Source organism: Rhinatrema bivittatum, chromosome 1 (genome assembly GCF_901001135.1).
Source record: "Rhinatrema bivittatum chromosome 1, aRhiBiv1.1, whole genome shotgun sequence".
Lineage (NCBI taxonomy): Eukaryota > Metazoa > Chordata > Amphibia > Gymnophiona > Rhinatrematidae > Rhinatrema > Rhinatrema bivittatum.
The window spans coordinates 115065329-115078382 of NC_042615.1; the positions used below are offsets into that span (position 1 = coordinate 115065329).

Below are 13054 nucleotides of genomic sequence, written 5' to 3' on the forward strand. Positions count from 1 at the left end.
TTTGGACAAGGATGGTTTACATGACAGTACCTTTGGCCAGTCTGTCCTTTGTAATCTGTTCCAAGCATGAGAACCCAACTCTCCCTACCTAGGGCTCAGTCTGGTTCATGCTGCCTCCCGTTCTCACCTTCAGCACTTCGGTGGTTGAGCCTGTTGGCGTGTGGTTAAGTGCTGTTGGTCCTGTTATAGCCCGGAGTAGCTTGGGACTCACCCATGTGTGAGGACTACCATCCTGTTTGTCTTAGGAGAAAGCAGAGTTGCTTACCTTGGACAGCAGAATGTTAGTCCTCAGGAAACCCGCCTGCCACCCCATGGAGTTGGGTTCTCCGTCAGTTTATTTTATTTTTTTCACAAAGATATGAGACTGAAGAGAGATGCCATGTGGCCATGCGGATAGTTGCATGCTCAGTATGCCAGTCAAAATTTCCCGTGCCGGGCTCCATCTGATGATGACACCCATCTCTGAGGACTAACATCTTGCTGTCCTAGGAGAACACCTGTTACAGGTAAGCAACTCTATCTTAGAAGGACTTGGATCCTCTCCCAGCTTTGGCTCGTGGCCCAGACAGCAGGTGAATACTAGATTTATTAATCACTAATCAGGAATATTGTGTTGATCTAAAGGTAAACAATAACTTCTCAGTAATATTATAGGTCAGGTCAAAATCCTTAGTGCAAATTAAGCTAGCTCCTGCAATCTATCACAATCCGCTTATGATTTAACTACTCTGAATAATTTTGTAGAGATGTAGTTATGCAGCTACTCAGCTATTATAAAGCATCAAATGTAACAATCGATAAAAAGTATACTTAGATGGCTTTGTTTTTAAATTCTCAGACATAAGCAATGTTTATTAAATATTTGTAAGATTGTTGTTATAAGGCATTCAGTATAAACATTATACTTACTTTAAGGTGTCTTATGTAAACAAATGAAAGGTATAAAAGTGTTATGATTGCTAAGCTCAGGGTTGCACATCCGAATTGCATCAGCAGCCCAAGTCACAGATTTAATCCATCGGTGAACATAATCATAGGACCATAAGAAATTGCCATACTGGGTCAGACCAAGGGTCCATCAAGCCCAGCATCTTGTTTCCAAGTGTGGCCAATCCAGACAAGTACCTGGCAAGTACCCAAACACTTAAGTAGATCCCATGCTACTGATGCCAGTAATAGCAGTGGCTATTCCCTAACTCAACTTGATTAATAGTTAATGGACTTCTCCTCCAAGAACTTATTCAAACCATTTTTAAACCCAGCTACAGTAACTGCACTAACCACATTCTCTGGCAACAAATTCCAGAGCTTAATTGTACGTTGAGTGAAAAAGAATTTTCTCCAGTTAGTTTTAAATGTGCTGCATGCTAACTTCATGGAGTCCCCCCTAGTCCTTCTATTATCCAAAAGAGTAAATAACCAAGTCACACTTACCTATTCTAGGCTTCACACAATTTTAAAGACCTCTATCATATCCCACCTCAGCCATCTCTTCTCCAAGCTGAACAGCCCTAATCTCTTCAGCCTTTCCTCATAGGGGAGCTGTTCCATCCCCTTTATCATTCTGGTCTCTCTTCTCTGTACCTTCTCCACTGCAACTATACAGATTTGTACACAGTACTCAAGGTGCAGTCTCACCATGAAGCGATTTTGTTTTATTCACCATTCCCTTCCTAATAATTCCTAACATCGTTTGGTTTTTGGACTGCGCAGCACACTGAGCCGACGATTTCAATGCATTATCCACTATGAAGCCTAGACCTTTTCCTGCGTGGTAGCTCCTAATATGGAACCTAACATTATGTAACTACAGCATAGGTTAATTTTCCCTATATGCAACACCTTGCACTTGTCCACATTAAATTTCATTTGCCATTTAGATACCCAGTCTCGCAAGGTGGCCCTGCAATTTATCACAATCTGCTTTAACTACTCTGAATAATTTTGTATTATCTGCAAATTTGATTACCTCACTCATCATTTTCCTTTCCAGATCATTTATAAATATATTGAAAAATGGCAATCCAAGTACAGGTCCCTTAAGCACTCCACTGTTTACCCTTTTCCACTGAGAATATTGACCATTTAATCCTTCTCTCTGTTTCCTGTCTTTTAACCATTTTTTAATCCACAAAAGGATATTGCCTCCTATCCCACGACTTGTTTTCGTAGAAGCCTCTGATGAAGGACTTTGTCAACTGCCTTCTGAAAATCCAAATACACTAAATCTACTGGTTCTCCTTTATCCACATGTTTAATAACCCCTGAAAAAAAAAATGAAGCAGATTTGTGAGGCATGCTGACTGTGTTCCATTAAACCATGTCTTTACTGTGAATGGTGTGCTGGGGCCTTCATCTTCACGCGCTCCGTAGTGCAGAATTCCCCCAGGACTAATCTTTTAGGAGCAATGATGTGTTAAACTCTTTTAGCAATGTGTGTTAAGGAAAGAGAGTGAGCTATAAGCAAACCCCTTATTAAAGATTTTCTCACTTGGCGCTATGTTATGATTTGAGACCTTTGTTTTCAGTTTTTATTTTTCCTGGGAATTTCTAAATGTTTATTATAATGAACAAGAATGGGAAAGATTTTTTTCTTACTGATATTTTACCATTTTTGTTTATTATAAAAAGAGACTGAGAAATTCCTGGGAAAAATTAAATCTGAAAAGGAAGGTCCTTAGTTATGATAAGAATAGCTTGATGTCTATAAGTTTGTCTTATGTATATTTATGAATGTCCCATCTAAGAACTGTGATAGAGCAGTTTAGAAGTTTTTTAAATAAAATAAATAAAACATTTAGATTCACTTTTAATTGGCTTTAACAGGTGCTGATATGTTTATATTTTTGCTTGTATGGTGTGAAAAAAGTCTTCATCTATAACCAATGTTATACTTTTCTTTAAAGGAAGAGGATGACACTTCATCTATGGATGAAGCGGGAAGCGTTAAAGAAAGGAAAATCAAACTTCTTTCAGATCAGACATGGCTATCAGAAACAAAATCAGTGCCCTTATTAACAGAAGCTGTGGACTGTACTGCTGAAAGTCCAGATTCAGACACAGACTGGACGAATGGAATTGAGGATGAATATTGTGTGGAAGCTACTGAGGATGCTGAACTAGTAGAAGCTGCAGAGAATGATGTGATGAGGTGGGATTGTGAGCCAGAAATACCTGACAAGCTCTTATGGGAAGCTTGTCAAGAAGGTGAAGCTTTTCAGAGCAAGACATATAATTAGATACTGTTGGGCCTCAAGTATCCAAACATTGCTTTAATATATGTTGGTATAACTTGCTTTCTGATACAACATTTGATTGAACAAATACATACATAGAAAAGCCTAGCAAATTAATATGTAAATGCTACTTTAATAAATCAAACTGTAGAGGATTTTCATATTGCCTGTGAAAAAGCTTCTGTTCTGATTGGCAAAATATGAGGAAGCAGTCCATATTAATGTATTGATATTTAACTAAAGTTAGTTGATTGCCTCTTACAACTCATCCTTGCTAATTAATTCCAAGTCATGGAACCTCTTATGTTATCTCATAAGCTTTTTTTTGATGGAAGTCACAAATTGTTAATTATAGTTGTACATCAATAAAATTATTCATAGTTTCTTTTCAATAAATATTTATAGACCTGTATTCTTTTGGAAAAATCTGTTTGACCAAAAGGCTTTACAAAGTTAAAGTAGAACTCTTCAGTTAGAAATTTTGCTTTGTATTATGTTAGTAATGTTTATAACTAAATATTATGGATCTTCCTCAAACATCATCTCAGGTAACCCTCAGCCCTTATTTCTCTCCCCCCCCCCCTTTTTTTTTCTTCCTATCTTAACCCTCCCAGATAATCTTCATAAATTCATCTGAGCTAAAAGATTCCAATTTATCTCTGTCAACTGAAACTCAGAATGTTAATACAAACAAAAAACACCCTTTGAAATGTTTGTATGTTAATGCCAGGAGTCTAAGAAGTAAGATGGATGAATGAGTATATAGCAGTGAATGTCAGACTTAATTGGCATCTGAGAGACATGGTGGAAAAAGGATAACCAATGGGATAGTGCTATATCAGGGTACAAATTATATTGCAATGATAGAGTAGAGCAACTTAGTGGCTGGGTGGCGCTTTATATCCAAGATGTCATAGAGTCCAACAAGATAAAGATGTACAAGAGACTAACTGCATAATCAGATCTTTATGGGTAGAAATTCCTTGTGTGTTGGGGAAAAGTATAGTGATAAGAGTATACTACCATCCACCTGGCCATGATGGTGAGACAGATAGAGAAATGCTAAGAGAAATTAGAGATGCTAACCAAATTGGTAGTGCAGTAATAATGGGAGATTTCAATTACCCAAGATTGACTGGGTAAGTGAAATATCAGGGCATGCTAGAGAGAGAAAGTTCCTGGATGGAATAAATGACAGTTTTAGGGAGCAATTGGTTCAGGAACAAACAAGAGGGAGCAATTTTAGATTTAATTCTCAGTGGAGCACAGTGGTGAGAGAGAGAATGGTGATGGGGCCCACTCATCAATAGTGATCATAATATGATCACATTTGAAGTAATTACTGGAAGAGGGACAGTCAGTAAATCCACGGCTATAGCACTGAATTTTCAAAAGGGAAACTTTGATAAAATGAGAAAAATAATTTAAAAAAACACCTCGTTTACAAGGGTACTTAAAATCTTAGTTTTCCACCGAAGCACAGATTCCACACCCTGCATGGGTTCAAATGTTGTCCATCTCCCACTCTTACAGCCTCCAATAAGGTTTGTCTTTGTTTGTGAGCTTCAAGATATTGTGCATTTTTCTGCCCTCTGACATAGCCCTGATACAACACACAGCCGTGTCGGGGTTCTCAGCTCTGTATTACACAAGCACTTGGGAATGCATAGTAGAATGGTCTATGAACTCTACATCACTATAAACATAATTGTAACACTATGAATAGTGAATTTTACCCGTGAACAGCACCTTATTGGTACATTTGGTCATGATCTACTTCACTAAACAATTGATTGTCTTTAATGATATATTGTAATTGAACCTTTAGCGGCACTTGTTAGAATGTACTATAGTACACCCTCACCTACATTAATTTATGGGCCTACATGTAAACCGTTGCGATGGTATATAACTTAGCGATGGTATAGAAAAGATTTTAAATAAATTATATATATTTTTGTGACTTTCTTTGTAAATAAAATAATTCTCCTAGAGATGTATTGATTGGTGATTTATGTCCAGCCACACATTTACATTGGATTTTGTTTTATATGTGTGTGGTATTTACTCCACCACTCCTGTTTGCTTTATATCTTATTTATAATCATACTGCGGATTCTAGAAGAAAGTAATTTTGGGTATGGATCCCAAATTTTTAGAAACATTTTACATTTTCTTATAGTACTTTTAAGTACAGTCAATCTTTCCATAAGTAAGAGATCTACAATGAGAAGAAAAATAAAAAACCCTGGTACACCACAGACCTCAGAACAATGAAACTTGATCTCCGCAAACTAGAAAAGAAATGGCGTAGAAACCAAGATCCAACTCATCTACAAATATACAAAGCCCTACTCCACCAGTATCGTAAAACCACAGATGAAGCAAAGAAAAACTATTACACAGCAAGAATACATCAATACCAGTTCAACCCCCGTGCCCTCTTCCAATATGTGTCAAGTTTAATTACCCCCCCCCCCCCCGATAAACATCAACCCAAATAACGAGAATGAAAACAAATGTGAAAAGTTAGCAACCTTATCGTGGAAGTAGGTAGCTAACATCATGGCCCGCTTTTCTACTCCCGCGCCATCAGGATTACTATTTTCCACGAACACATTGACCACCTCAGCCACTCTCACAAATTTCGAAACAACAACAGCTTCAGAAATTGAAGGGATCCTAAAAAGAATTAAACCAGCCATGCACCCAATTGACATAATGCCAACAAAAACACTACTCTCCCATTACTAACATCATCAACAAATCTATATCGTCGGGTGTATTTCCTACGCAACTCAAGCACGCTATTATCAAGCCTACACTCAAAAAATCAGACCTGGATCCATCTGAACCGACCAACTATCGTCCAGTCTCTAACCTCCCATTCTTATCTAAAATCCTGGAGAAAGTCATCAACAAGCAACTCACAAACTTCTTAGACGAAAACCTACTACTCTTCCCATCCCAATATGGCTTCCGTAAGAACCACAGTACAGAAACCCTTCTAGTAACACTCTCTGATTCGATTCTAAAAGCTCTCGACTCCGGTCATTCTTACCTACTGGCACTTCTTGATATTTCTTCGGCATTCGACACGGTCAACCACAATACCCTCCTATGCCGTCTAGCACAAATTGGCATTACAGGCACTGCCTTATCCTGGCTCCAATCATTTCTGTCGGTCAGGACTTTCAGTGTTAAAACAGACAGCAATATATCGAAACCCAGAAAACTAGCTCAAGGTGTTCCTCAAGGATCCTCGCTATCTTCTACTCTTTTCAATATATACCTTTCTCCTCTCTGTCAGCTGCTGGTGAAACTGGATTTTCCACACTTCATTTACGCAGATGATGTGCAGATCCTAATCCCCATCAACGATTCACTACCTAATGCTCTAAAAATCTGGGACACAGCTCTGGTGGAAATAAAAAATCTCCTTACTGAAAACTACCTTGCAATAAATACAACCAAGACAGAGCTCCTCATCATCTCTTCACACAATAACCCCTACTCTAAATCTACCCCACATGCATCATCAGACTCCCTCAATTTACAACAAGTCCACAGCCTTGGCGTTATCATTGACAATCAATTTTCTTTAAAGAATTTCATCACGGCTACAATTAAAAACGGATTCTTCAAGCTACACACTCTAAAAAGAATCAAACCGCTTCTTCATCCATTCGACTTCCGAACAGTATTACAAGCAACTATTTTGTCAAAAATCGATTACTGCAATGCTATTCTACTAGGTCTCCCTAAAAACACTATACAACCATTACAGATGCTTCAAAACGCAGCTGCTCGCTTACTTACTAACACCCACTCCCATGAACACATCACACCAGTGCTCATGTACCTTCACTGGCTGCTGGTAGCTTCAAGGATTCTATTCAAAGTTCTCGCCCTCATCCATAAGTCGATTTACAACCAAGATATGCAATGGTTCTCCAATCAATTCTTCTTCCACACGTCAAAGAGACCAATAAGAAAAATACACCAAGCCAAACTCGCATCTTCTTCACTTAAACACATCAAACACGTTGCTACAAGAGACTGCGCTTTCACTCTTGCGGGAACCAATATCTGGAACAAAATGCCCACTGACCTGCGTCTTGAACCCTGCCATAAAAAATTCAAGCAGAACCTCAAAACTTGGCTGTTCGAACAAGCATACTCATAATGATCTTCTCCATGTACTGAAATACATATTACTTGTTCTGCATCTCCGATAGATCATTTGAGATTATATTATTATTATTTTCAATAGATTATGATTATCTTTAAGTTAATTTGATTAGTGCTTAACTATGTCATTAATTTGTTCTTAATTGTTTTATTATGTACACACGAGTTTTTTCTCTTTTCGATTGTAAAGCTTGTTGCTGATTTACTGTTGATTGTGAACCGAGGTGATGTTATTAACATTCAGCGGTATATAAAAAACTTCGAAATAAATAAATAAGTATTACATTGTGCATACGGTTACACCACATTTCTAAGGTAGGAGAATCACCAGATATCTATTATATTAATATACACTTTATTATACAACTTGCCTTTGTATAAACACTTGCAAATTTATCTCTGATATCACAGTTATCCAAAATACCTTGTATCCAACAACAGTTTGACATCTGTTACTGAACACTGCCAAAATTGAAATGTGTGCAAAAACTCTATCCAAAGTTGTTGGTTATTTGGAGAAGACCAAAAACAATGAAAAATATTTCCCTCTGATGCTGCACATTTTAAACATTTCTTATCCATAATGATATGAACCTTATAAGATCCATAAAGGTGAATAGTAGAGTCAGTGCACTATTTTGAACTGTATTTCATGCATATCTGCGCACTCAACCAGTTTTGCCAAACAAAGATCATCTTCTTCCAGAGTAACATTCAGATCCACAGACCATTTGACAGTTATCTCAGAAAAAGGATCCGAGCTCCATTCATCCAGCATTTTTCTATATAATTTAGAAAGTATTCCAATACTTGAAATTGGGCAAACATGTTTCAAAATTATCTGCCAAAAAACACTTATTTCCTTTTAATACAGAGTCAAAATAGTGACGCAACTGTAAGTATTCATAGAAGTCTTTATTACTCAAGCTATAGTTATCTCTTAATTCCTGAAATGTCAAAACTGTCTTTTCTCTACTCTGACTTGACCAACACTCTTTAGGCCACACACTTCCTATAGACAAAATACTCCCTGATCTAATCCTGATTGAAAACCTCCTCTAAATGGAAAAAACACACACTCTCATAGGTAAACCATACTTAGTCCTCACCCACCTCCAAGATTTAAGAATAGGCATAAATAATTGTTTCATTGTTAGTGATAGGGGTAATTCTGAAGTTTTTAAATGAAGAATGACAGTGAGAGGAATAATATCTACTTCAATATCTGTCACCATACTCAGTCCCCCTAACCAATCTTTTACCACTCTAAACAAACATGCAGCATTGTACATTTGTAAATGTGGAGTTTTAAACCACCATCCCTAAGTCTCAACTGGAGCTGAGAAATCTTCATTCGAGGTTTTTGCCAGCTCCATATAAAATCTGAGATCATTTTAGTCCAAGCAGTTATATCGCATTGCAAACCCCACAAAGGTAGCATTTGTAACACATAGAGCCGCTTGGGCAAGATACTCATTTTCACTAACTGGAAAATGTCGCCAGTTAACTAACAGCATTTTGGTCATAGCCAACAGAGGAGTCACGTTAGCATGTACCTAAATATATTAAGTCCTCTGCTCACTACAAAGGAAAATCCCTTTCCATCTAATCCTCAACCTCATTGTTATATCCAACACTACTAACTTCCCATGGTTAATCTGCAACCCTGACAAGTGAAAACCTGGAATTTATTTTAATAATTTTGGTAATGAGTCCATTGGATGAGAACATATCACCAAAAGATCATCTGCAAATAATGCAGTCTTTACCTCCTTTGAGCCACAACAAATCTCTGCAATACCACTATTAGCCAGCAAACACCTAGCCGATGGTTCCATACCGAAAATAAATAAAAATGGCAAAGGGAGCATCCCTACCTAGTACCTTGTTCAAGAGAAAAGAAATCCAATATTAAGCCATTAACAATCACTGCAGCCAAATGATTTTTATATAAGAGACGTAACATTCCACAAATTGTCCATGAAAACGAGAAAAAAATGTAACGTGAAATAGATACTACCAAGCAAGATCATAAGCTTTTTCTATATCAAAACTTACTACTGGTGTATCATTTTGCTGTTGTCCATTTATTAAACTGGCTAAAATGCTTTGCACATTCATAGCTGCCATTCTCCCAGGTACAAAACCCACCAGTTCTGGGGTTATTAGTTTTGGCATCAACATTACCAGCCTACTTGCCAGCACTTTAGCATACATTTTAACCTCAATATTCAAGAGACTGGCAGGATTTTCCAAATCACGCACTTTTTTTTTTTTTTTAAATAACTGTGATAAAAGCCTCTTGCATTGTTCGAGGCCTCATTCCATTTGCACCATCTTCTGAAATGAACACGCTAAAGAAGGTGGAACCTGAAAACAGAATTTTGAAAAACTTGGCTGTAAAGCCATCAGGCAGTGTTGTGATTTTTAAGATTTTTTGATAACCTCTGGTATTTCTTCGTTTGTGATAGGCTAATTAAATTTCCTCAGCACCTCATCCCCCATCTGAGGGAAATGTAACCCCTCACAAAATGAAACTAAAGTAATAGAGCTCGAACTCCCTTTGGAATCTAGATTGGCATAAAAAGTCCTTAAAATCATTATTTGCTTATTAGACTGACGTCGAACCCCCTTGAGTATCTCGTAACATCAGAATAAAATGGAAATTTTCACAAGATTTAACTAATTGTGCCAAACTTTTCCCTAATTAATTCCCGAAATGAAAAAACTTGTTTCTTATACATCAAAGGTGTAGATTTTCAAAAAATGCGAATAGGCGTACTTTTGCTGGCGCATCAGGCGCCAGCAAAAGTACGCTGGATTTTAGTAGATACGCGCGGCTCCGCGCGTATCCACTAAAATCCTGGATCGGCGCGCGCAAGGCTATGAATTCTGTATAGCCGGCGCGCGCCGAGCCGCGCTGCCTACCCCCGTTCCCTCCAAGGCCGCTCCGAAATCGGAGCAGCCTTGGAGGGAATCCTCTAACGCCCTCCCCTCATCTTCCCCTCCCTTCCTCTATCTAACCCACCTGCCCAGCCCTGTCTACACCCGGGGATTTACGCCTCCTGGAGGGAGAAGTAAATCCCCGCGCGCCAGCGGGCCTCCTGCACGCCGGGCCGCGACCTGGGGGTGGGTACGGAGGGCGCGGCCACGCCCCCGGACTGCCCCGGGCCGTAGCCACGCCCCCGTACCCGCCCCCGAAACACCGCGACGACCGGGCCCGCCCCCGACACGCCCCCCTCGGAGAACCCCGGGACTTACGCGAGTCCCGGGGCTCTTCGCGCGCCGGTAGGCCTATGTAAAATAGGCTCACCGGCGCGCAGGGCCCTGCTCACCTAAATCCGCCCGGTTTTGGGCGGATTTAGGCGAGCAGGGCTCTGAAAATACGCCCCAAAGTGTTCATAGTTCTCTGATGAATCAGCGTATGAACTTGCGCCTGTAGTGTAAAAAGCTTCAGTCATATCTCTAGCCAATATTTTCTTTGCTTGGTCCAATAATTTAATCAATCTAAGGATTTCTTGATTCATCCGTTTCTCCTTATGAACAGACTATGCAAGAATATGGCTCCTTAAAACCACCTTTGCCATTTCCCAGTAGAATTGTGGTGAATCAACATACTGAGCATTGCAATGTGCAAACTCTTCCCTTTTATCATGTAAATATTTTTTTAAATTGTCATCCTCCATTAAGTGGGATGGTATACACCATTGAAATGTTTCCCTCGTCCCAAAAATATATTCCATAGTAACAGTGGCATGATCAGAAATGGTAAAGCTTCCAATATCCACTGACTTGGTCTTGCAAAAATCTGGAATCAGAGATGAGCAATAATCTAGTCCAGTGGTCCCCAACCTTTTTTGCACCAGGGACCGGCTTCAAGCAAGACCATTTTTCCATGGCCTGGCAGGGCGGCGAGGGGGTGGGGCAGGGCTTTGGTCATATGGGGGCGGGGTTATGGATGGGGTTGGATTTTAGTGCATACTTATCATTTAATTATGACATTTATAAATCCTGCACCTCCAGTTCTCTAACTCTGTGCATCCACTGAAATTCCCCCAAACAATGGAGCTTGGATGTTTCCCTTACAGCTCATCATACTAAAAGATATTTTCAAATTCTGGTGTCACCTCACAGTAACAGCAGCACAAACACCTTACACTGCCAGACACATTGTGAACTAACACAAAACCCCACAAAAAAAGACACTCAAAATCTATACTGCAATCCCATCATAACATAACAGTAATAACACCAAGGACTCAAACAACAAGAATCCTACCTGTGAATAAGCAAGGGTAAATATTACACTGGGTCCTAGGATAACAACCATTCCTCATAAAACAATAAAATCAAGAAACACAAAGCATCAGTTATAATAGTAAAACCATACTAACAAAAGAATATTTTAAAACTACTGATAAATAGAATTTCTATTAATTAAAATCATATACATTTTTTACAATTTCCCAAACACCAATAAAATATTTCAAAATAGCACATATCAAATAACACACAATAATTAAAACTAATAAGGATTTAAAAAAGCCCCTGCTGTCCATACATGGGAGCTCTTGATTTCCAGTCACCCTGATATTGTCGAGGATTAGGAGGTTATCCTCTCTCTCTCACACATACTCACATGTCCATTCTCTCTCACACATACACTGTCACATACATACACATTCATGCTCTTATATCCAATCATAACCTCTCGCTCTCACAGACACTGACACACTCTCAGGCTGTAAGATACTCTCTCCTCCTCCACACACACCCCTCCCAAACACACACTCTTACTCCCCTGGATTTTCTCATACACACTCATGCTCTCACTCTCACTGGCTCCCTCACAACCTCAGAGCCTCTCTCATTCCTCTGCTGCCACTGTCACTGCTGCCGCGTGGCTATTGGGGAGGTGCTGATTGCTGCTACTGGCACTGAAGCCCATTCTGCTGCCTCTTCTGTGCAGGCCCCATGGGCTTCCAGTTCCTCCATGCTGATCTCATACATTGTGAGATCCGCATAGAGAAAGTGCTACTCTTGCACATTCCCAAAGATTACATGTGCCAATCAGTAAAAAGTAATTTATTTTTTTTTTACATCTGCTGCCTTATCTTAGTTTTCTAATCGGTTGGTCACAGGCTTTTTCCCCCCACCTTCCCTTTCTTATTTTTTTGCCAATTCCTTATATATTGCCTTTTTTTCTATTTCTTTTCTCTCCATCTGTCTTCTTCCCTCAAACACTCAGTCAGGTTCTCATTCTCACATGATTTTTCTCTCTCTCACACACACACACAGGCTCTCACTCTCACATGCTCTCTCTCATACAATCATTCATACACACAGTCTCTCACTGGCACATGCTGTCTGAGTCTCACACACACAGGCTCTCTCTCTCACTCCCACATGCTGTCTTGCTCAAGCACAGGCTCTCACTGTCACATGCTGTCTCTGCAAACATTCAGGTCTTCACTCCCACACACACACTTTACAAACCCTCAGCCTCTCTCTCACCTCTGGGACTCCTCTTCACGGGCCACTGCAGGATGGGCTCTGCAGCGGCCCTGGTCTTCTCGGGCCGCGCTTCTCCTCTTCTGCACGCGGCTGATGCTCCTTCTCCTTCCTTC

The 13054-nt window shown here is 39.6% G+C and overlaps 1 protein-coding gene across 2 annotated transcripts in view; it reads left to right on the forward strand.

Annotated features, from left to right (window-relative positions):
- Window positions 1-4317, forward strand: part of PRIMPOL (primase and DNA directed polymerase) — a 131250-nt gene extending 126933 nt beyond the window's left edge. For both annotated transcript variants that reach the window (XM_029584955.1, XM_029584867.1), the window contains exon 13: window positions 2907-4317. In XM_029584955.1, the coding sequence (XP_029440815.1) occupies window positions 2907-3239 (333 nt within the window). In that variant the 3' untranslated portion in view covers window positions 3240-4317. The remainder of the gene's footprint in view (window positions 1-2906) is intronic.
- The last annotated feature ends 8737 nt before the right edge of the window (window positions 4318-13054 follow it).